At 44.1% G+C, this 23,853-nt stretch overlaps 2 protein-coding genes across 4 annotated transcripts in view; one reads left to right on the top strand and one right to left on the bottom strand.

Annotated features, from left to right (window-relative positions):
- GLRX2 (glutaredoxin 2) lies at positions 1-21,979 on the bottom strand. 3 transcript variants are annotated; one of them, XM_005306877.4, is made up of 5 exons: positions 21,336-21,979; positions 5,783-6,067; positions 4,380-4,443; positions 2,062-2,238; positions 1-1,364 (listed from the first exon to the last, which is right to left on the bottom strand). In XM_005306877.4, exons 3-5 carry the CDS (start codon positions 4,440-4,442, stop codon positions 1,218-1,220), a joined length of 387 nt encoding a protein of 128 aa, XP_005306934.1. In that variant the 5' UTR covers position 4,443; positions 5,783-6,067; positions 21,336-21,979; the 3' UTR covers positions 1-1,217. The 3 variants fall into 3 exon arrangements, with proteins under 3 accessions (XP_005306934.1, XP_005306933.1, XP_005306935.1); XM_005306876.4 differs by lacking the exons at positions 5,783-6,067; positions 21,336-21,979 and adding an exon at positions 5,437-5,613; XM_005306878.5 differs by lacking the exons at positions 5,783-6,067; positions 21,336-21,979 and adding an exon at positions 4,965-5,284.
- CDC73 (cell division cycle 73) overlaps positions 20,886-23,853 on the top strand; it is a 182,376-nt gene continuing 179,408 nt past the window's right edge. The window contains exon 1 of the mRNA XM_005306881.5: positions 20,886-21,122. Coding sequence (XP_005306938.1) covers positions 20,992-21,122 — 131 coding nt within the window. The 5' untranslated portion in view covers positions 20,886-20,991. The remainder of the gene's footprint in view (positions 21,123-23,853) is intronic.

The raw sequence follows: 23,853 nt of genomic DNA, 5'->3' as shown, positions 1-23,853 counted from the left end.
GTCAGTATGTAACGTATATTTTTAAAAGTACATATGTATTGCATATAGACAATTGAACACAGATGGACATTTAACTTAAATCATATTTCTATATGAAATCTACTTACTGTAGTTACATGTAACATTATAGTGCCTGAACGATTAGACAAAAAGCTTTATTTACCTTATATACCTGTATATAGTCAGATTCACTATTACCATGTATGTTGGACCTTCACCACATTTAAAAACAACTAAACTACTAAAATTGGCAGGGGAGTCAGCAGGTGTAGTACCTGAAACTACTTAACCATTATTACATTATTGAAACAGAACAGACTGGTTGTTAAGTGTCTCAAAGTGATTAGAACTTAGCGTGTTTAAAAAAGTTTCCAACTGTTACTTGAGAATATATACAGAACTGTAAGAAAAACTGAACTACTGTAGCTTACCATGATACTGCCTTTAATAACTGAACTTTTACATTTGCAGAAATGTAATTAAAATCTCAGTAACTGCAGACTTCATATGAATAAAAGTGGTTCTTTTTAGTGTCTTCAGTGTACATAATTTGACAAAGAGATGAATCAATCTTTAGCACTGACGTGATTTTATAGGAAACACTAAATTGCACTGTCATCTTTTGTTCCAACACAACGACAGTAAAATTAGCTACAAAGTATAGCAAACCAATTCACATTACAATCAATAGGATACTACAAGGTTTTGAAGATGATAAGCAGTGCAAGTTTTCACTAGTTGTGTTTGTCACCTATTTCACAGACCCTCATGTAGCACTTTTTAATATATTTAAAACATGTTGTCCTTTATGTCTCCAAAGCATGGTAACAAAAATATTAACTAATCCACACAAAGGCTCTGTGAGGTAGGTAATTGTTTTTACTTCCATTTTATGAACGGTGAAGCTGAGGCAGGGAGGGTTTAAGTATTGCCCAAGGCCGTAATGTCTGTGTTAGATAAATGATTTCAAATTGATGAATTATTCGCTCCAAACCCTAGTTAGTTTAGTAGACCATGCTGCACACGTAGGCCTAAATTTTCAAGTTTGGGTGCTTAACAATTGGAACCTAAATTCATAGTTAGGTTCCCAAATAAATGGCCTAATTTTAGACCTTGTGGGTTCTCAGCACTTCTGAAAGTCAGGCCATTTATTTAGAGGCCTAAAGATGGATTTTAGGTACCTAATATCTAGATTAGGGGCACTTTTTTAACTAAGGCTAAGGTAGGCTACATGGCAGATCAGAATTTTTTGCTGTTCTCATTTGACATTGATGAACTAATGGAAGCAGCTTGCCTTCCTGGTGAAGCTTTTGAGTATCTGTAGCACCTCCGATGAAAGCCCCATTAATAAACACTCTTGGAACCTGTTAAGTATATAAAAATTACATTAGTTATTTTGTTGGAGGTAGGCTAAAAAACAAGTGTGGTCATGCATGCTGCCGCACTGCCATATAAACTTGGGAATGCTATACTTTACATACTTGCTATTTGATGCACCATATTAGTGGACAGTCTTACATTTCCATAATAACTTTCTATAAAAGGGGTCCTGAGATGCTTTATATTAAACAGAGGCATCACTGCACCTTCTCCTTAAAAGTAATATGTATCATTTTCACACGGGTTTAGAACATGCAGTGAAAAAACACTTGATTCAAATGAAGTTACAGGGAATTGTTACAAAGGCAGAATGTAATTGCAAAAGGTGCCAGGATACTGGAGCTAACACTTCTACCCAAGCAAGAAGTGTCCCTGATGGATTTCAGTTTTGTGTCTTTGATGTGACCTTTGTTTAAAGTCTCATCCGAAAGACAGCAGGATCAGCAGTACAGTAACTATCATGACTCTGGAGTGGTATGTCAGCACCATGAGGAATGTGAGATACCTTACAGAAGCTTTGCTACAGCTTCCTCAAGCACCTTGTGTTTTACTTAGGAGCTCATATATAAGGTTCAACGCAGCTAGCATGCAAGATCTGATGAGGTCACAATTGGTGGGCTATTGCTTCAGTGAATTAGCCCCCCTCTATTTTAGTTACTACGTCTGAAAAGATGTACTCACCGTCCTGCCACCAGTCATTTGATGAAGAATGTCTTGAAACTGGCTTCCATTTTCATACATGTCTAGTTCTATTGCTGTGTAATTTACATTCATATCCTGGAACAGTTTCTTTGCCATTTTGCAGTAGCCGCATGTTGTTTTAGAGAAAATCACTACACAGTTGTCCGAAATGGTTTCCTGTATTTTTTTTTTTAAAAAGGTTGAGTCAATGTATTCTGCACATGGGTACTAATTAAATGAATTAATTTATCACATTCTTAAAGATAAAGTCTTAGACAAAAGCAATATGTTTTGTCTTTTCATTATGGTAACAAATTCCAAAAATTATAAGTAGGTGTTTCCAGCAAGGATTAGTTCTTGACCCTATGCTATTTAACATTTTTTTAATCAATGAGCTGGAAGAAAACAAAAGATCATTACTGATTAAGTTTGCAAGAGACACAAAGATTGGGGAAGTGGTAAATAATGAAGAGGCTAGATCACTGTTAAAAAGTGATCATGATCACTCTGTAAGCTGGACACAAGTAAACAATATGTGTTTTGAAATGACCAAATGTGAAGTTCATATCTTGAAACAAAGAATGTAGGCTATACTTACAGTACGGGGAACTCTATCCTGGGAAGAAGAGAGTCTGAAAAGGATTGGGGAAGGAGGGGTGTCATGGTGGTGGTGGATAATCAGCTCAACACAGGCTCTGAGTGAAACACTATGGCCAAAAGGGCTAATACAATTCTTGAATGTATAATCAGAGGAATAGCGAATAGGAGTAGAGGTGTTATTTTACCTCTGTAAGACATACATTTTAACAGCGAGGGCAATTAACCACTGGGACAATTTATCAAGGGCTATGGTAGTTTCTCCATCACTGGATACCCTTCTAAAAGTTCAAACAAGAATTTAATTCAGGGACATTGTATAGCCTGTCTTATGCAGGAGATCATTCTAACTGTTCACAATGGCCCCTTCTGACCTTATAATCCATGAAGCAGGACTGGCTGTGCAAGAAGACTAGTACAAGGAGCTGGAGGGGAAACTAGGACTGGCTGGACAAGGAGAGTGGGATTTGGATGAGAAGTCTGAGGAGTGGAGACTGGGTAGGGGAGAAGAAAGGGACTGGGATGAGAAGCCAGGAGTGTGGAAGAGAGAGGATTGGCACAGGGACAAGTTGTAGAGGTTGGGTGAGAAGGGGCCCCCACTTGAGCGGGGTAATGGACAGAAGCATTTGGGACCACTAAAGCGCACTCTCCTCCAAAACACACTCAAAAGTTAGAGGGACAGGCTACCTTAATACTGACGTTTCCTGACTTGAGTTCTTGATTTTGTAACCTTAATAATGTACTTTTAACATAATGTGCATGTGTAATTTTATATTGTTTGGGTGATAAAATGCAAGGGTGGTCCAAGGAAAACACCTCTAAAGAGATTTGAAGACAGACCATGGACAAGGCATGATAAACCCCAGGGAACAGGACACTGTAGGGGGCTGGTATGATAGGATGGACCTTTCCAAGAATCCCCAAAAATATAACAGAACTGTGGGTAACATGGCTGTGATAAGTCACCTAAAGGTAAAAATGATGCAGGTCTGACAGGCTTTGTAGTCAAAAGATGAATGTGGAAAAAAGGATAAAGTTCTTTCTAGAAATGTAAAACTATTACACCTCTACCTCAATATAACGCTGTCCTCAGGAGCCAAAAATTCTTACCGCGTTATAGGTGAAACCGCATTATATTGAACTTGCTTTGATCCACCAGAGTGCGCAGCCGCACCCCCCCCGGAGCACTGCTTTACCATGTTATATCCGAATTCGTGTTATATCGGGTCGCGTTATATCGAGGTAGCGGTGTACTTTATTGGAGCTAAACCCGAGATATTTTCTAGCTCTCATTGCTTAATTAATTGGTTTCATGGGATTTAACCCCTCTCCTCCTCCAAGACATCATCATTTAATAATCTGAAGAAGTGAGGTTTTTACCCACGACAGCTTATGCCCAAATAAATCTGTTAGTCTTTAAGGTGCCACCAGACTCCTTGATCATTTAATAATGACACCAGTGGTGAACGTAACTGATTTAAACGGGACACTATGAAAGTATAAGGGTCTGCCCACATGGATTAGATTGCAGAACTGGAGTTCAAAAGTATAATACATTATTTACTGGACTAAGTTTACAGATCAGATTCTGTAGCCTGATGTAACAAAAAAGCAATCCTTGTACCAATTAGGAAAAAAAAGGAAGTTAGTAAATTACTATCCCTTTTTCAAAGGCTAGAAATAATAATTCTTTCTGAATAATAAATGACCCCTTTATTTACCTGGATTTTGTTCACGGTAGCAGCATTAGACAATCCCATTGAAGTAGATGGACTATTTCCCATTCTAAAAATAAAAATGTTAGATAGACCTATAAAACCTCTTTTTGAAAAACTGTCACTCATTTTTATGGTTCTCAAGTTATTTTAAATATGATACTAAGGCTTTCTGTCAAAACAACTTCACTACCCTCACCCCATTTTTTACGTATCTGCAAAGTGCCCAGAACAGAGACAGTTTGACTCAGTCTATCCATACATCAGAAACCCACTGGTATCCCACGATTTTGTCTCTGCAGGCTTTGGCATTGCACAGCAGTCATTACTTTGAACTGAAGTACAGAAACATTACTTTTTAAAATGCCACCTAACAAAGGGATTCTCTACATTAGAATGCTTTGCTTATTTAATTATGCTGGTGTAATTGACGTGGCAAACCCACCCTAGCCAGGATTCAGTTGCAGTGATCCAAAGGTACCTGCACTGGTATGGCTTATTCTGGTTTGCCGGCTAGAGTTTAAAGGGGTGTAACTTTATCCTTAACACAACAACAACCACACTCGATGTCCCTCCCCCAGTTTACTATACCAGTGTAACTCTTCCAGTCCTAGGGGACCAGACCGGTAATGGTATGGAGGGGGTGTGTCTCTGTCCCCCGTTTGCCTGGGGCTCGGCTGATGCATCTGCCCGGATGCGGCGGCGCCGCTGGGAGTTGTGAGGCAGGCAGACCCCGTGGGGGATCGGCTGCCGGCAGCTAGCAAGCTCAGCCGGCTTGGCTCGCTCCCTGCCGGGCTAGGAGGGCCCAGCACCAGGGGAGCAGATCCTGAGCGGGGCTCGGCCCCAGCGCACGGCCCGCCCTGCCCCGATGGGCGGCGAGGCTGGGCGCGGGCCGCACCCCTGCTCGGCGGCGACACGGGGTCGGTGACAGTGGGGCAGCCCCACAGCGGCCACAGAGCAAGCGGGCGACCCCACCGGGGGGAGAGGCCCAGGCAGGCGGGGCCAGAACCGCCCTTCCCCGGGGCCCCGGGTGGGTGCGAAGTCCCGACCCCGCCGCACGGACCTGAGCCGGCTGCCGGCGGCGCGCAGGGCTCCCCGCAAGGCCACCATGGGCTCGCCGGGCCGGGGGAGGAGCCCGGCCACCTCCTGCGCGAGCTGGGCTGCCCGCCACGCTGCCTGCCCGCCCGCCCGCGTCTCGCGCGACCCCCATCCCCGCGACAGGCGCCGCGTCCCTCGCGGCCTCCTCCCTCCCCGGAGCCCAGGGACCGCCCCGCCCCCAGCGCTGGCCCAGGAGAGCAGTTCCGGCTCTGCTCCCGGCAGCCATTTGTTGGTCTCCCCCAACCGCCTTCATCCACAACACGACCCCGCCCCCCACCCCACCCCCATGCCCCCCTCCGCAGCCATGGTACCTGAGCCGCCTTCTGCTACTGCATTAAGCGATGGGCGGCACATCTGTCAACCGGTGGTTGCGTGCTCCTGTCCCCTGGGGGAGAGATGGGCACAGTGCAGTAGCTTGTTTTGGGAGAGGCCAGTTAGGTGTTAACGCCACATTCTTATGTACTGGTGTCAGAGAAGGCAAGTTCAAAGAAACGCCTTGGCACAGGGAGCAGAAGGTGGTGAGGTTTGTGATGATTCTTGGGTGAGTTTATGCCAGCAATGCCCCTCTGCCATGTACATTGGCCAAACTGGACAGTCTAGGCAAAACAATAAATGGACACAAATCAGACATCAAGAATTGTAAGATTCAAAAACCAGAAGGAGAGCACTTCAATCTCCCTGGACACTCAATAACAGACTTAAAAGTAAAAACGGGGAGTACTTGTGGCACCATAGAGACTAACAAATTTATTTGGGCATAAGCTTTCGTGGGCTAGAACCCACTTCATCAGACGCATGCAGTGGAAAATACAGTAGGAAGATAGATAGATATACATAGTACATGAAAAGATGGGGGTTGCCTTACTAATTCTAACGAGACAATTCAATTACAGTGGGCTATTATCAACAGGAGGAAGAATCATTTTTGTAGTGGTAACCAGAGTGGCCCATTTCAAACAGTAGACAAGAAGGTGTGAGTAAGGGTAGGGGGAAATTAACATGGGGAAATTAGTTTTCATTTCTTGTAATGATCCATCCACTCCCAGTCTTTGTTCAGGCCTAATTTGATGATGTCCAGTTTGCAAAGTAATTCCAGTTCTGCAGTTTCTCATTGGAGTCTGTTTTTGAAGTTTTTGTTGTTGAAGAATTGCCACTTTTAGGTCTGTTATTGAGTGTCCAGGGAGGTTGAAGTGTTAAAAGTGGCAATTCTTCAACAAAAAAAGTCAAAAACAGACTTCAATGAGAAACTGCAGAACTGGAATTAATTTGCAAATTAGGACACCATCAAATTAGGCCTGAATAAAGACTGGGAGTAGATGGGTCACTACAAAAAGTAATCTTCCCTCTGTTGATACTCACACCTTCTTGTCAACTGTTGGAAATAGGCGATGTCCACCCTGATTGCATTGGCCTCATTAACACTACAAAAGTAATTTCCCACTCTGTTAATATTCACCCCTTCTTGTCAACTGTTGAGAATAGGCCACTTCCACCTTAATTGAATTGGCCTCATTAGCACTGACCCCCCCACACACACTTGGTAAGGCAACTCCCATCTTTTCATGTGCTGTAATATATATACTGCTTACTGTATTTTTCACTCCATGCATCTGATGAAGTGGGTTTTAGCTCACGAAAGATTATGCCCAAATAAATTTGTTAGCCTCTAAGGTGACACAAGGACTCCTCGTTGTTTTTGCTGATACAGACTACCACACCTACCACACTGAAACCTGTCTTAGGATTGGTTTACACTACACAGCTAGGTCCACATAAGGCAGCTTACCTCGACCTAATTATGTCTTCATTACAGCCTTCCTCCCACCACTACAGTAGTAAGTGCCTACTACACCAACATAATAGCTCCACCTCCACCAGAGGCATTAGGCTTATATCCCTGTAGTTAGGTGTATCACTGCAGACACTGCATCCCTTTCATCGGCTGATGGCTGTCTTGTTAATTTCAGGGCAGGAGCCCTGAAATTGACAAGAAAGCCGGCAACTAGAGCCCAGCTGCCCCCCCCTGCTCCCCTGGGAGCCAGGGTAAGAAGCCCACACAACTTCCCCCCACCCTTTCCCACTTCCACCTAGGACCAAGCACAAGAAGCTGGGCAGGGGGACTGAGAAGCCAGGGCAGCTGGAGCCCACTCCCCAAGGCGAGAAGCCCCAGGCGGCTTCCCCTGGCTCCTAGCGGGGAATGGAGAGGGGAGAAGCCCCGGGGCAAGGCTCCTGGCAGGGAATGGGGAGAGGAGAAATCCTGGCCGCACAGCTCCTGGCCAGGAACAGGGAGCAGAGGGAGTAGGCAGCCTCCCAGGAGCCCAGGAGGCAGCCGGGTTCCTGGCAGGGAGCTGCCAGCAGAGCCAAGAGATCTCTCAGCACCTTGCACTGCCCCTCTTAGGTTAGTGGAAGCATTCCCTGTGAGAGCGCATACCACCGATTCAAGGAGGGTAGTGTGAACATACACCACCAGTCATTATTGCAGTGACTATAAACTGGCCTAATATAGGTCGACTCAAGTTTCTAGTACAGACGTAGCCTGAGGCTGGTAAAGTTCTGTTTCTTGCATGATGAAGTTTTACCCTTGTTATTTATAAAGAGTTCCATTGTGCCACAAGAGAAAGTTGTCAGCACTCTTCTCCCTGGAGTTGAAGGGGTCTTTTAGATATTCTGGGCTCAGGCCATATCGTGCCTTGAAGATCAGGCCTTGAACTTTATTTGGTATTCAATGGGAAGCCAATTTAGAGAGGAGAGGAGAGGTATGAGGTGCTTGCAGCAGCCTATCTTGCTGAGGAGACATGGTGCAGTGGTGTATACTAGTTGGAGTTTCCTGAGTGCTGAAAACTTCACGTCCAGGTTTATCACATTGCTGTAGTTCAGCTGAGAGGTGATGAAGGCATGAATAACTGAGGCCAAGTCATCGTTGACCAACATGGGATGGCATCTTCTAGCCAATTGGAGATGATAGAATGAGTCACTCTCAGATACTTCCATGTGAGAGCTTAGCATCAGCAAGGAATCCAGACTGAGCAATTTTGGGTGTGTACCTTCAGCCAAAGGATTCTGCATGGTGTCTGCAGACTTTTCAAAGGGCTTTCCTCTCGCCACCAGCATCATCTCTTTCTTGCTCAGGTTCAGCTAAACTTCTCTCAGCTGTTCATCCATGAGCTGATCTCATTGGAGCACTGGGCCAGCTTGATGGCAGTGGTGTGGTCATATATGGTGAAGGATAGGTAGTGTCATCTGCCTATTGGTGGCACTTGAGTTCATGTTGTCTGACCAGTTTGTCTTTGTTTTAGAATCCCCAGGTCACACAGGTCAATTTCAGAGCTGAGAAAAGAAGCCAAGGGTACTGCTTCCTATTCCTACCAGCCAACCACTGGGAAACCCTAGACAGTTTGCTCATACCTCTCCTTTGTCAGCTCTCCATCTCATTTGAAATCTCCATTGCAAAGTAAACTTTTCTCCTTTGTAGTTTCTTTCTTGCTCTTTTATTACTTATCTGTGTAATTGTATTACAATGTAACTTCAAATATACAAACAAAATCTTCCTGTTATATGAAACAGTCATGAAAAATCCATACATTACCTGAATCCTCAATTATCTGAACATACTCAATATTCCTCAAAAAGAAGAACAGGAGTACTTGTGGCACCTTAGAGACTAACAAATTTATTAGAGCATAAGCTTTCGTGGACTACAGCCCACTTCTTCGGATGCATATAAAATGGAACATATATTGAGGAGATATCTATACACACATACAGAGAGCATAAACAGGTGGGAGTTGTCTTACCAACTCTGAGAGGCCAATTAATTAAGAGAAAAAAAACCCAGTGTACTGGCTATCTTGATTATCACTTCAAAAGTTTTTTTTCTCTTAATTAATTGGCCTCTCAGAGTTGGTAAGACAACTCCCACCTGTTTATGCTCTCTGTATGTGTGTATAGATATCTCCTCAATATATGTTCCATTTTATATGCATCCGAAGAAGTGGGCTGTAGTCCACGAAAGCTTATGCTCTAATAAATTTGTTAGTCTCTAAGGTGCCACAAGTACTCCTGTTCTTCTTTTTGCGGATACAGACTAACACGGCTGCTACTCTGAAACCTGTCAATATTCCTCATGACATTTGGATAATCAAGGTTGTACAATATTTATCTCTGAAAAGCATTTTAAGATACAGTCTGTATGAAAGAGGCTTTAGAAAATAAAACTTCTTTGTATTGCACATTTCCCTGTGGCCACAGCAGTTTCCTGGGCAGTGGGGGGAAGGAAAGCATCAACCCCTCTCCTTCCTCCCTGTTGCTCCTGCATGCACCGCCTCTCTGGAGACAAAGGTGGGACACACAATGCTTAAGGAACAAGGTGAGGAGGCGAGGGGCGGATGAAGAGGTGGGCGCGGGAGTAAGGAGGTGAGTGACGAGCCAGCAGCAGAGGAGTCGGGGGATCTGGTGGTGAACCGGGTGGGGAGTGAGGAGGTGAGTGATGGGCAGACGGTGGGGTGAGGAGGCGAGTGGCAGGGAGGGCTGGTGAGGAGGAAGAAGTGTCAGTGCAGCCACCAGCAAGAGTTGGTGGCTGCACTCTGAGGCCACCAAAAATTTTGTTGCAAGAACCCCTAGTGGCCTATATAGAGGTCTCTAGAGACAGTGGACTTTGATATGTCTTTGGGGTATCATATTTGGGATTATATAATATACCAATTAAGCAAATGTTTTTAATAATTCTCTAAATATTCTCTAAATCTTAACATGTTTTTCTTTGTTTTAGAATCCCAAGTATTGTGCAATAATACATAAGGTGCTGTTCTGCAATATACACATGCCTCATCTATGTCATAAAGTGTCCTTCAGCATACTAGTACTGGAACATTGGAGATCTCTGGCCAAATGTCCCATTGAATAGCTATACTTATAGGCCCTCTGAGCCTGCCAGTCAGGTTCTATACTAGGAACCCATTAGTAAGGCAGAGCTACTAGCAGCCTCCCTTTTGAAGCTGGTAAGGAATGCTCTATTCAATATCAGTCTCAGCAAACTGTCTAATGATCCTAGTTTTTCCCCCAAATGATAGCTGAAAGGTAAGAATTGAATAATGGGTATTATTTAGTTCTTACTTTCCAATAACAACTTATTATTAACAAATTAATAATCTTTTCCGACAGGCCAATGTTTACTATGTATTACAAAAATAGTACAAGCATTATCAATTTGATATTTGGTAATTATGAGAATTGGAAGTAATGGGTCAACTGGAAGTACTAACACATGATGTACCAAACTGTTTTTGCAACTTTATACTGATTTTACAATACAAACATAACATGCTAGACCAGGGATCGGCAACGTTTGGCACGTGGCTCCCCAGGGTAAGCACCCTGGTGGGCCGGGCCAGTTTATTTACCTGCTGACGCAGCAGGTTCGGCCGATCGCGGCCCCCACTGGCCGTGGTTCGCCGTCCCAGGCCAATGGGGGCAGCGGGAAGCCGCGGCCAGCACATCCCTCGCCCGTGCCACTTCTCGCCGCCCCCATTGGCCCGGGACGGCGAACCGCAGCCAGTGGGGGCCGCGATCGGCCAAACCTGCCGCATTAGCAGGTAAATAAACTGGCCCGGCCCGCCAGGGAGCCACGTGCCAAAAGTTGCCGACCCCTGTGCTAGACTATACAACTACATATCAGAAAATACAGTTCCAGCAACATAATACTATATTCAATACATTTTAATATTGGTACAATACTAATATGCTTTCTCATTTCAGATAACTCCCTTCACGTTTGAAAAGAGAATTGGTAAATATACGTGCAAGAAGAGGCTGCAGTTTCCTTTTTTATCTTCATTTATCACTTAAGAATATCTTTGTGATGTTGAAATTCTTGTGCACATGTATGTGCTATAAAGATATCAAAATTGCAAAACATATTCTTTTATTGGCTGTTACCCCAACTTGCCAGTGGCAACATTTTATCTACAAGAGCTAAACAAAGGAATAAAAATACTGGCATTTATGCAAAGAAGGAGGAAAAAAATAAAAAGAGAGCTACGACTAAAAAAAACCAGTAGTTTTCAGGTGTTTAATCCATTTAATATTGAAGATATTCTAGTCCAGTTGTGATGAAGCTGGTAAGAATGAGGTATCCAGGAGCACATTAAAATAGCCCTGTATCTCTGAGCTCTGTCAACAGATCTTAACTAAAGAAAGCTGTCTAAGCTGATGACATATATTTTGACCTGACCCAAAGTACCAATAAGGGGACAAGATACTTTCAGATCTTGAGGGGGGAAGGCATTTGTTTGTGCTCTTTGTTTTGGGGGTTGTTCGCTCTTGGGACTAAGAGGGACCGGACATCAATCCATGCTCTCCAAAGCTTTCTGAACAAGTCTCTCATATTTTAAACCTGTAAGTAACAGCCAGGCAAGGCATGTTAGGTTTATCTTTGTTTTCTCAACTTATAAATGTTCCTTTTGCTAGGGAGGTTACCTCTGTTTGCTGTAACTTTGAACCTAAGGCTAGAGGGTGTTCCTCTGGGCTCTTTGAATCTGATTATCCTGTAAAGTTATTTTCCATCCTGATTTTACAGAGATGAGTTTTACCTTTCTTTCTTTACTTAAAATCCTTCTTTTTAAGAACCTGATTGATTTTTCCTTGGTTTAAGATCCAAGGGTTTGGATCGGTGTTCACCAGGAAATTGGTGGAGAAGTCTCTCAAGGCTACCCAGGGAAGGGTTATAGTACTTGGGAGGGAGATATTCTGGGGGGGAGGTAGACAGAGTTTTCCAAATGACTCATAAATAATTTGGGTGGTGGCAGCAAAACCAGATCTAAGCTGGTAGTTAAGCTTAGAGGTTCTCATGCAGGTCCCCACATCTGTACCCTAGAGTTCAGAGTGGGGAAGGAACGTTGACACACCCTAAAATTGATTTTTTCATGGCCAGTGGTTTTAATTAAAACTGTTTTTTCACCAACACCGGTTACCGTTCTGTTGCTCAGGAGATCGAATGCCATCGGTGTTTCGTCCTTATTTCCTATTTGTGACAGCTCAAATGCATATTCCTTTCGATGTTTTATAATAGGCCTTTGGAAAGATTTGACTTTTTCTTCCAGATCTCTCAGCAGCTTTTGCGCTATCTTTGTTCGCTGACAAAGACAGAGACCATGACGGTTCATGAAGTGAGTACACCAACCCACTGATGTGACAAATATGGATGGCTTTACTGACTTGTATTTGTTGTCTTTCAACATTTGCAGAGCATGCAGACGAATTCCAGTTCTAGTGACGACGTACCCCTTTCAACAACCCAATCATTGAGATTTTCTCCAGCTTAGGAAATGAAGCGCACCTCGTTGGACATTTTTTCTTGATTCTTGGCTTGTCTTTTAGTGTTGTTTTATTTTTTTGCCATTCTCTTACTTGCTTCTCATTGATATAGAATTCACGAGCAGCGGCACAATTATTATTTGCTTCTGCATATTCAACAACTTTAAGTTTGAACACTGCTTGATAAGCAGACCGTTTTCTTTTGATTTCACCGTTCATTTTAAATACTAGTATGAAAAACTTAGAAAATAATAATTTAGTTATAGATTTTGTAGGACTTTATATAGGAATGTCACCTGCTTTATCACTGTCAAATTATTATTGTTCTTTGTTTATTTCAAAGCAGCCCTGTAGATTGGCATGTCTGTGGCAATAACAGGTTATTTAAATTTTATTACAGATTCCATCAGTTCTGCACATTATATTTTCAGATTGGCTTGAGACTTACAAGGTCCATTGGTAGAAATGCATGAAGAAATCAAATTACAGAGTAGGGGACTGACACCAGTGCCATAGTACTATCGTTCATTGTATTTTTCTGATTGGCTTGTAAGGTGTAGCATTTTGTGAAATGCATGGGTCAAATGTCATGCAGATCTGCAGCACTGCTCTTTTAGCATTCATTTGAAGCCAATCTAGTCCACTAAACAAAGCCTTTGAAACTTTAAACGGCTGCAGTACTGACATCAATACATTATTTTACAATCAATAAAAGTATGTGCTATAAAAATAATTATAATATAGTCCTGTAGTAGAACAATACTAGGACAAGCAAACAGCTAGTACTAGAAAAATTGAACTTTAGGGAAGCCCGTGTTTTTAAGTGCTTTGTTTACATGGACATGAACTGAGAAAAATTATATCATCGATATCCATACGTTTTATTTATATTCATACTTCTTTTATCTCAATTATAACATAACAAATGTACAATTTAAGTAAAAATAAAATTTTAGCAAATTTTTAAAGAAGCAAATCCAGAATTGATGTTCCCTCATCAGCAATCTACAACAGGGGTCGGCTAATGAAAGGGTCATACAATTTTTGCCATTTTTACCTATCCATCTTGGGGGGTTGACTTATAAATGAATGAGCTAATGAACGAGTATATACAGTACTTTTTCATTCATCAGAACTATGATGATTGTGGACAGTGGATAAAGGAAGATTGTACATAGAGACTAGAGATGTATGTACAGATCCACATATATTCTAGGTATACTTTGTACTGGCAAATCTATGTATGAGCCTGCCTGGTGTGTAACACACAGTTTGAAGCCAGTGTGTTTCAAAAAAGTCTTTTGGATGGGACATAAAACTAAGATCCTGGCCATTTGCATATACTAAAAGTTCCACTGCAGTTTTTTGCAAGAGGAACCATTTTAGTTGAAGTGACATGAGCAAATTCCAATTTGGGCAATTAAATTCTGCCTACCTAAAATTATCCTTAATGTTAGTTCTTCACCTCCTAATTAGTTGTGCACTGTTGCATTATGCAAGTTAAACTGTTGCTTCAGTGTACTTCAGAGTTCATAGCATTTTGGTTGATAATGTAATTATATTACTGTGTATTATAGCAGGGGTTCTCACATGTGTTCTTCCCGAGGCCCCCGTGTCACAATAACTGTGTTTCTTCATATAAAAGCCAGGGCCAGCGTTAGGGGGTAGCAATCAGGGCAATTGCCCTGGGTCCCCTGCCACAGAGGGCCCCACAAAGCTAAGTTGCTCAGGCTTCGGCGTCAGCCCTAGGTTGTGGTACTTGGGGCCCTGGGCTTCAGCCCCATGAGGTGGGGCTTCATCTTTCTGCCCTGGGCCCCAGCAAGTCTAATGCTAGCCTTGCTTGGCAGACCCCCTAAAAATGGCTTGTGGTCCCCCAGTGGGCCCTGGACGCCTGGTTGATAAACACTGTATCATAGTATATTCATTTGTTACATTATGATATAATAGGTGTAATTCATTATATGTGTATGTAATATATATTAAATATGCTGCATAGTTTTTTGTTATAAAATGAATGATAATATTCCTATCATCTCAGAACAAGAAATGCTGTGAAAGATTGCCTGTTTCCCTGCATCTCACCAAGCTCACGATGTGCTACTTTGAATTCTGTGAATCTCTTTCATTTTGTTCCTGCTGGTCTGGAAAAAATGCTAAGGACCCTCAAGGCATCCAGGATTTGAATGTCAGCTATTGAACTGTCCTGTAGGCCTAACAATTCAGTGTAATATTATTCCTGAGGAGGTGACAGAATCTCACTTTTAGGTGTCACTCTAAAACATAAAGGATTTCCAGTATGTATAGACTTGAAATTGTACTCTGCAATCATGAGAAAACAGATACACCTCTACCTCGATATAACGCTGTCCTCGGGAGCCAAAAAAATCTTACCGCATTATAGGTGAAACCGCGTTATATTGAACTTGCTTTGATCCACCGGAGTGCGCAGCACCGCCCCCCCGGAGCACTGCTTTACTGTGTTATATCTGAATTCGTGTTATATCGGGTCGTGTTATATCGGGGTAGAGGTGTAAAGGTGCCAGAGGAGATCTGCTACCACTTCAACTGTTTAATTTCCCCAAGATGCAACCCAGTGTAACAAGTGAAACATGGTAACATGATTTTTTTTTTAAGTAGTGGCAGTAAATACATGATTGCAATGTTTGCCTGAAGTTTTGTTACTGTTGTCATTATGGTATGTTTCCAGATACCAAGAGAAAATAAATATTAATCCTTCTCCCACTAGTATAATGATGCTGTGGTATTTGACGTTTTAGCATTTTGTTTTGTACAGCATTAGTTGTGATGTGTTTTATTATTATTGATGCCACCTTTAATTTTAAAGGGACGGTGCCAAGCTTGCTAAGCCCCACATAGGTGCCGACTTCCCCTCTGCCTGGTGGGTGCTCAACCACCCCCCTCGGCCCACCCCGTCCCGCCTCTTCCCACCCCTGCACTGCCCTCGCCCTGCCCCTATTTGAAACCCTTCACCCAAGTCCCCGCTCCTTCTCCACCTCCTCCCCTGAGCGCGCCGCATCCCCGCTCCTCCCTCTCCCTCCAGGAAAGTCCTAAGCACCACCAAACAGCTGTTAGGCAGTGGGGGGCGGGAAGCGCTGGGAGGGAGGAGGAGGAGCAGGGACGCGACATGATTGGGAGGCGGGTAGGAGGTGAGGTGGGGGTGGAGGGAGCTTGGTTGCCAGTGAGTGCCAAGCACCCGCTAATTTTTGCCCCTGGGTGCTCCAGCCCCGGAGCACCCACGGAGTCGGCACCTATGAAGCCCCAAATTTGTCCCACTTTTCGCCTTCTATCCAGGTCTCAAAATATTTTTTTCTGATCTCTGTTACATTTATGACATACATACAGAAGTTAGATAAAAGCATAAGCTACTCTCGCTGGAAGGTTGTTGTGGAGGATGGTAAGCCTTGAACATGGGTCCACAAGTTCCCAGGCAGTGCTCAGCCTATGGCCACTGGAGCTCACCAAATGACTGGAGAAGGGGGGGTGGGGCTAAAAAGCTTTAGTTCACAAAGAGTCTCATCCAAGAAGCTCCTGACTGGGGGAGATGTCCAGCCCCACCAATTGGCTGGGACGCACTACTTAAGCCAGAAAGAAGTACAGAAAGTTGTCTGAGCGATTCGATGAATTCCTGGCTGGCTACTACTACAGACCCTAGCTACTTGTCTGACTCCTGTTTCCTGCCTTCCTTACTGTACCTGCTCTCCTTGTTCCAGACCCCCGTCTGCTCCCAGTTCCTGTTTCCTGCCTGGCTCCAGGTCCTTACTTCTACGCCCTACCCCTGACACTGACTCTGGGCTTGACTCAACTCTGATTTCGGTTCTGACCTTTGGCTTGGCACCTGACGCTGACCCCAGCTCTGGTTCCAGACTCCTGACTCTAACCCTTAGACCTGACTACCCACATCCCAGTCCCTACAGTTGCAACATTACACCATTTTATTTCTTATAATTCAGAATAATACACAAGAACCCCAAAACACACACAGAGAGAAAGAAGGTAGCTCCTTAAAACAGAGAGGCACAACTCATCTCATCTTACTCTTCTTTCTAGGCTGGTTGTCTTCAAATTGAGTCTGCTTGGCCCAGATCATACAGTTCCTTACAGAGCTCTTTCATCTGCAAGCAGGACCAGGAAACCTTCCTGAGCATTTAAAGTGACAGATCATAATTTTAATGCAGTTGTCAATACACCACACTCTCTAATCCAGGATCAGTGCTTGGAAAAATTTAGTGATTCCAATAGCATTTGTACTTGTCTCCCAAAGTGGTTCTAACACTGGGACATCGCATTAAGCACTATAACTAGCAAACTAATAGTTCAGTCATTGTGAACAACAATTAAAAAAAAAAGCAATGTAGGTTGTTGTAGTATAACAATATAGTTAACGGAATGTATGCTGCACCAGGTTCTATTCACAGCCCCAACTACATATTTGTGATGCATAAATGAGATGCTGCTCAATAGATTGTGTAAACTAGCATATGATCATCCATCTTGGATCAATAGTGAAAGAGCAATATTGACATTAAATTACCATTAAGTTTCTCACAAGGTTTTGACACTATGCAGTTTTGCTTGCTTGTGTGGATTTTGTAATACTTGCTTACGTAAATCAAAGGATTTATTGGAACACTGCCATTGTCTAAGCAGCAATACCTTATTACATATGGTGATTCTAGTCAGATAGACTACATCAGAAAGAACCAACTTTATTGGTAATGGCCAAGATTTTAAAAAGTGACTAGTGATTTTAAGAAACTCAGTTTTTGGGTGCCCAGTTTGAGACGCCTTAAAGGGGCCTGATTTTTTTCAGAATTTGTTGAGTGCCATGCTCTGAAAATCAGGCCTCTTTCTGGAGTCTCTCAGATGATATACCCCAAATTATTAGTCACTTTTGAAAATCTTGTCTAACATGCACAACTCCCAGTAAAAAGAACTACATCATAGTTAACCATCAGCATTTCTTCAGAATATAATACAGCCCTAAGTAGTTTAACAGAATTTGTAAAACTATCTGTAATTATGCCATCTGGTAATGCCCAGTAATATTACATAGTCACGATGCATGGGGCAGTTCACATCTTTCAGGGTTTGTCTACAGTTACCGGGGGATTGACAAGTGGTGATCGATGCATCAGCAGTCAATTTAGCGGATCTAGTGAAGACCCGCTAAATCAACCTCAGATTGCTCTCCCGTCGACTCCTGTATTCCACCATGTTGAGAAGATAGGGGGAGTCAATGGGAAAGCGTCTCCTGTCGACATCGCATAGCGTGGACCCTGCGGTAAGTAGATCTAAGCTACGTCGATTTGAGTTACGTTAAAGTAACTCAAATTGTGTAGCTTAGATCGAATTTCCCCTGTAGTGTAGACAAAGCCTCAGAGATTGTTTGGTGCTCTTTGTAGCATTGAAGACTCATGTAGACATTGGTTCACATTTTGAAGGATCTCTTCTCAACTATAAAGTCTAGATAATTTTGTCTTATTTCAAAGTGATGAGCACCCACAGCTTCCATAAACGTCAATGGGAGGCACAGGTGATTTGAAAATCAAGCCACTAATTTATTTAAAATGAAAGCTTACTTTCTGAAGTTGGATAATGGTTTGAACAATTGACTATGAGATGAAAGGTTGTAGAAAATGTTTCAGATTGTCAACCCAATGAGACCTTACCCAATCCAAATTTATGTAACCGTATTTGTGAACTATGTGGTACTTTCTATAGAATGGCTTGAGTATGTGCACTACTGCCCTCTACTGAATGGAATGGACCAGTAATTTGCTAGCTAAGTGAATTCCTTCTCTTTACTGGAGTGAAGCCTGGTCTACACTTAATTTAAATTTAATTTAAATTTAGGTTGACTAGCCCTGGTACTTGGGTGGGAAAAAATCCACACCTCTGAGTGCTGCAGCTATGCCAGCCTAATCCCCAGATGTAGACACAGCTAGCTCAATGGAAGAATGTTTCTGTCAACATCACTCGGGGAGGTGGAGTTACTACAGCAATGGGAAAACTGCTGCTGCTGTAGTGTATGTCTACAGTATGGTGCTACAGCAGCATAGTTACAGCATCATAGCTGTGCTGCTGTAGCTCTTGTAGTGTAGACCTGAGTAATTGATTCATTCGGCAGCTGGGCTTACAGCTTGGTGGTGGCTGGTGCCTGGCTGGACAGACTAAGAGTAACCTTGTGTAAACCCAAGACTGGCCCCCAGGTCGCAGGGCCAGGCAAGAACGGCTGCTCCCCTCATGCAGGCCAAGGGTTACCAGCTAGCTGGTATTTGACCAGCCTTGCCAGTTTTTTAGTGGATTTGCCAGTTACCAGAAAAACAATTTAATCTGCCAGTTTATGTGGCTCTAAAGATTTGTATTATTATCACAATACACTGAGATATCTAATATTAAAAGTTTCTGTGTCTAGCTAAAAATGTTGCAGTGTTCCCACTTCAGCAGTTTAAGCAATAATCGATCAAAACTGTTGAAAATACAGCAGCTGTCTGCCCACCAACACACAAGCACACCACTCGTGTGTGAAAGGAGGTTTTAGTCACATGAGAAGGTGAGAGTGAGGAGATGTGCAAGGCATATTAAATAATGGAAGATCAGGGTGATGGTGCGTGTGATTCTACTGCACCTCTGAAAAAAAAAAGCTTGCATCAGAAACTTCACATTCAGAGAACTGGCTAAATGAAACAGACTACAAAGGCTGGCTGGCAAAGTGTGCTGCTAAAACAAATGCCTATTTGTTATCAATGATATTATCAGTCTTATCTATATGTGTTATCTCTCTGCATATTATAAGTGGCTGTTGAAAGGAGATGGGTTGCAGAGTGGCCGTGTGGCTGGGGTTGTGGCAGCCTTGCCTTGTGGTGGTGGTGGAGTACCATTTTTTTACATTTCAAAGGTGGTAACCCTACCCAGGCCTGTGGGGCTGAGTGCAGTATTGTCATCTCTCATGATTTTGTCATGAGTCTCATGATAATTACTGTTCTCCTTAAAACCCCAGCTTCTGGAGTCAAGTGGATATGTGATGATTCCAGCCTTCATTCTTAAAGAAAATGTAAGTTTCTAGCCCTTGTGGCTGTGAAGAAAGCTTCAAAAGTGACCACAATGCATCCTAAAGGCTCAAAAAGTAGAAGGCAAATAAAATCTATTATTTCTTACATAATCTTGTGATTTTAAAGCCAAGCTGAGGATTTTTGGCGAGCCCAACTCATGATCTGTGAACATTTGGGGTTGGCAATACCGAGGATGAAAGGCAGCAGGGAGGGGAAGGGGCAGAGGGAGGGCAGCACTCGGGGTTGGGGGTTAGAGACAGGGGTAGGGTGACCATATTAACCAAAGTAAAATCGGGACACCGTGTAGGGCTGGGCTGAGCTGCCTGCCATCATTGCTTGCCTGAGCCCCCGACCCGGGGCTGTCCCAAGACACCTGGTGTTGCTACTCACCTGAACCCTGCACTACCCAAGACTGGGGTTGACTACCCAAACCCCACCCTTCTCTGGGCTGACTGCCTGAGCCCCACGCCACCTGGAACTGTTCTAGGGTGACCAGATGTTCCAATTTTATAGGGACAGTCCCGATATTTGGGGCTTTTTCTTATATAGGCTCCTATTACCCCCCACCCTCATCCCGATTTTTCACACTTGCTGTCTGGTCACCCTAAACTGTTCACACGAGCCCCACGCCACTCCGGGCTGACTGCCCAAGCCTTGCGCTGCCCAGGACTGTGGATGGGACTGACTGACTGCCCGAGCCCCACCGCTGCCCCACACACCCCTCCGTCCCCGCCCCCCCCCCAGGGGGGCGCAACCCATTAGTCTGGCAAAACTGGACATGCCATTTGCTCTTCACTGGTCAGAGCAACTGGCAAGAGGAGACGGGACAAGGGCCCAGTTTGGCCAAAAAAGTCAGAACATCCGGGACTGTCCTGGCCAAAACCGGACATATACGGCCGCCCTAGCCAGGAGAACTGGGGTGAGGGGGGCAGAAGCACGGAAATGAAGCCGAGGCGGCGAGGGGCACATAGGTGAGGCAGGCGGCGTGGGCGGCTCCCCCAGGCGGCAGCGCTCAGGCGTTCGGCAAGGGCAGCCCGGCGGGGCCCTAGCGGCTGGCGGCGGGGTCCTCGCGCGGCTGGCTGTGGGGGCCGAGCGGGCCGGGCCGGGCGGAGCGGCGGCGGCGGCCCGGCGCGAAGATGGCGGACGTGCTGAGCGTGCTGCGGCAGTACAACACACAGAAGAAGGAGATCGTGGTGAAGGGGGACGAGGTGATCTTCGGCGAGTTCTCCTGGCCCAAGAACGTCAAGACCAACTATGTTATCTGGGGGTGAGTCCCCGCCGCCCCCCGCATGCGGGCAGGGGTGGAAGCTGCCCCGAAGTTGTTACCGCTGAGCGGGGCGGGGGAGCTGGTGCGTGCTGGGGGGAGACCGCGAGCCCGGCCCCTCTCCCCCGGCTCCTCGGGGGTCCTGTCTCCACTGCGTGCTCTGCCATGTGCTGGGAGCCCGGTTCCCCTCCCCGGGACCGGCCGTTGTTTGCTTACTTGTTTGTTTGTTGCTCCTCGGGAGGCTCCCGGGTGGCCGTGGCTGGTCGTGGCCCCTTGTTTCCTGGTGCAGCGTCCAGGGAGGAGCGAGTCCCGGTTGGCAGAGCGCGGGTGGGGGGCCAGCGGGAACCGAGTCGGTGGGGGTGGGCTGTACGCGGTGTCTGTCTCTGTGCCCCGGGGGGTGTCGCTCCTCTGTCACTCTGGTAGCCTTGATCTCAAGTCAAACAACGAAGTCTCTTTTCTTCCTTTTGGGAGGAGCCTGGTTTCCCCCAGCTCTGAGATTCAGCCAGTTGGAGAGAGCAGATCCAGCACCTTAAAGGAAAGACGGTGATTTCTTTCCTGCCGCGCGAGCTGGCAAGAGGGTTATGTCCATTTCAGGTGTTGGGGTTTTAGATTTCTGCTCTAAAGAGGGCAGATAGATGAGATTGGTGGCTGGCCTGAGAGTTGTTTTTTTTCTGATTTAGTACCTCATACTGAAAGGAAGTGACAAGTATCCTAGAAGTTGTTTTACTACTAATCTTCTAGCTAAGTTTTCCGTATTGTTTGTTCACTTTGTTACTTGCCCTTTCATGAGGCTGTGTTTCTACTCTCCTTTTCTCCTTGTGTAGGGAGTATAGTTGGGTCCAAATAGAAACTCTTGATCTGACCACCTGTGAACTTTGCAGAAGCTTATATGGGGCCATACAGGCCTATCCTTAATGGGCCCCCCTCCTTTGCTGTAATACTAATATAGTTTGTCTCCCAACTTTTCTGAGAGACAACACATTGTAAACAAGTACATTCACAATGCAAATACCTCCCCAGATAGAAAGAGGGTGTGTTTATTTTTTAAAGTGAACTTTCAAAATGTTATTCTTTATACGGTATACATTTTGTAGCCCAAGAATTGTATTGTCTAAAAGCCAACATGTTGCTTTTTCCTGTTTTTTCTATACACCTTGAAAATGAGTGCCTGGTTTTTAGTTAGACTTTATTAAGTGTCATTACATTGTAGTAAGGCATTCAGTTTCTCCCAAAAATAATGCTGCAGAGAAAGCTGGAGATCAAAGAAAAAAATAATTTCCCCAAAGAAGCTCCATAGGCAGGGAAAGGGGAGGCAATAACACACTCAAGGATCTTTCAGCTGGTCATCTGAAGTCTGGGGCATTATTAAAGAACTTCTGAATTAGGGTAAGAACATTAGATTTGTTAACTGAATCAGACCCGTAGTCCAGTATTCTATTTATAGTGGTGGCCCTAACTTTCAGAAGAAGTCAAAAATAACCACCACAATCATAGAACTGGTTGGGACCTTGAGAGGTCATCTAGTCTAGTCCCCTGCACTCATGGCAAGACTAATTATCTAGACTCTAGAGTAGACCATTCCTCTCCAGTGATGGAGATTCCACAACCCTCCTAGGCAATTTATTCTAGTGCTTAACCACCCTGACAGGAAGTTTTTGCTAATGTCCAACCTAAACCTCCCTTGCTGCAATTTAAGCCCATTGCTTCTTGTCCTATCCTCAGAGATTAAGAAGATTTTTTTCCCTCCTCCTTTGTAACAACCTTTTACGGACTTGAAAACTGTTATCACGTCCCCTTCTCAGTCTTCTCTTTTCCAGACTAAACAAACCCAGTTTTTTCAATCTTCCCTCATAGGTCATGTTTTCTAGACCTTTAATCATTTTTGTTGCTCTTCTCTGGACTCTTTCTAATTTGTCCACATCCTTCCTGAAATGTGTCATCCAGAACTGGACACAATACTCCAGTTGAGGCCTAATCAGCATGGAGTAGAGCGGAAGAATTACTTCTCATGTCTTGCTTACAACACTCCTGCTAATACATCCCAGAATGATGCTTGCTTTTTTTTGCCACAACATTACACTGTTGACTCATATTTGAGCTTATGGTCCACAATGACCCCCAGATCCCTTTCCGCAGTACTCCTTTCTAGGCAGTCATTTCCCATTTTGTGTGAGTGCAACTGATTGTTCCTTCCTAAGTGAAGTACTTGGCATTTGTCCTTAAGTAAATAGGATGAAATTCAATCAGACCATTTCTCCAGTTTGTCCAGATCATTTTGAATTTTAATCTTAGCCTCCAAAGCACAATGCAGCTAGCCAGTTGTTCTTAGAGTTAGGGATTTGTTTCTGACTCTTTCAACTAGTCAGTTTATAATCTGAAGTATGTGACTTTATTACCCTTCTTTCAGGGTGTTCAAAAATCTGCTTGAGTTGTACATGCACTTTCCTCCCCTTCTCACCTCACATAAATTCTGCCAAAATGGATAATTCCTAGTTAAGGGGAGGGGAGTAATTGCTTTAGATATCTTTCCAAATATTAATTGTTTTTAGTGCTGTTTTCTTGAGCAAGCAGGGAGGCAACTTTTGGGTGTCTCCTACTCAGTTTTCTGGGATAGCAACCAGTAAAATTTAACAAGACTCTGGTCAGTTTCATTACTGTTATTCAGAACTATGGCGGGAGCAGAGAAACTAACATCATAGAAATGTAGGGCTGGAAGGGACCCTGAGAGGTCATC

This window comes from Chrysemys picta, chromosome 8, assembly GCF_011386835.1.
Source record: "Chrysemys picta bellii isolate R12L10 chromosome 8, ASM1138683v2, whole genome shotgun sequence".
NCBI classification, from domain to species: domain Eukaryota; kingdom Metazoa; phylum Chordata; order Testudines; family Emydidae; genus Chrysemys; species Chrysemys picta.
The sequence above is the reverse complement of the archived record's forward strand: the minus strand, read 5'-3'. Positions and strand labels throughout refer to the sequence as shown.

Excerpts from the sequence above, each read along its gene's own strand:
- GLRX2 (XM_005306876.4), bottom strand. The coding sequence starts at position 5,483 with ATGGTGGCCTTGCGGGGAGCCCTGCGCGCCGCCGGCAGCCGGCTCAG. Across the intron at positions 2,239-4,379 it reads CTACCGTGAACAAAATCCAG|GAAACCATTTCGGACAACTG; the intron begins GTAAATAAAGGG and ends AAAAAAATACAG. Across the intron at positions 1,365-2,061 it reads AAATGACTGGTGGCAGGACG|GTTCCAAGAGTGTTTATTAA; the intron begins GTGAGTACATCT and ends TATACTTAACAG.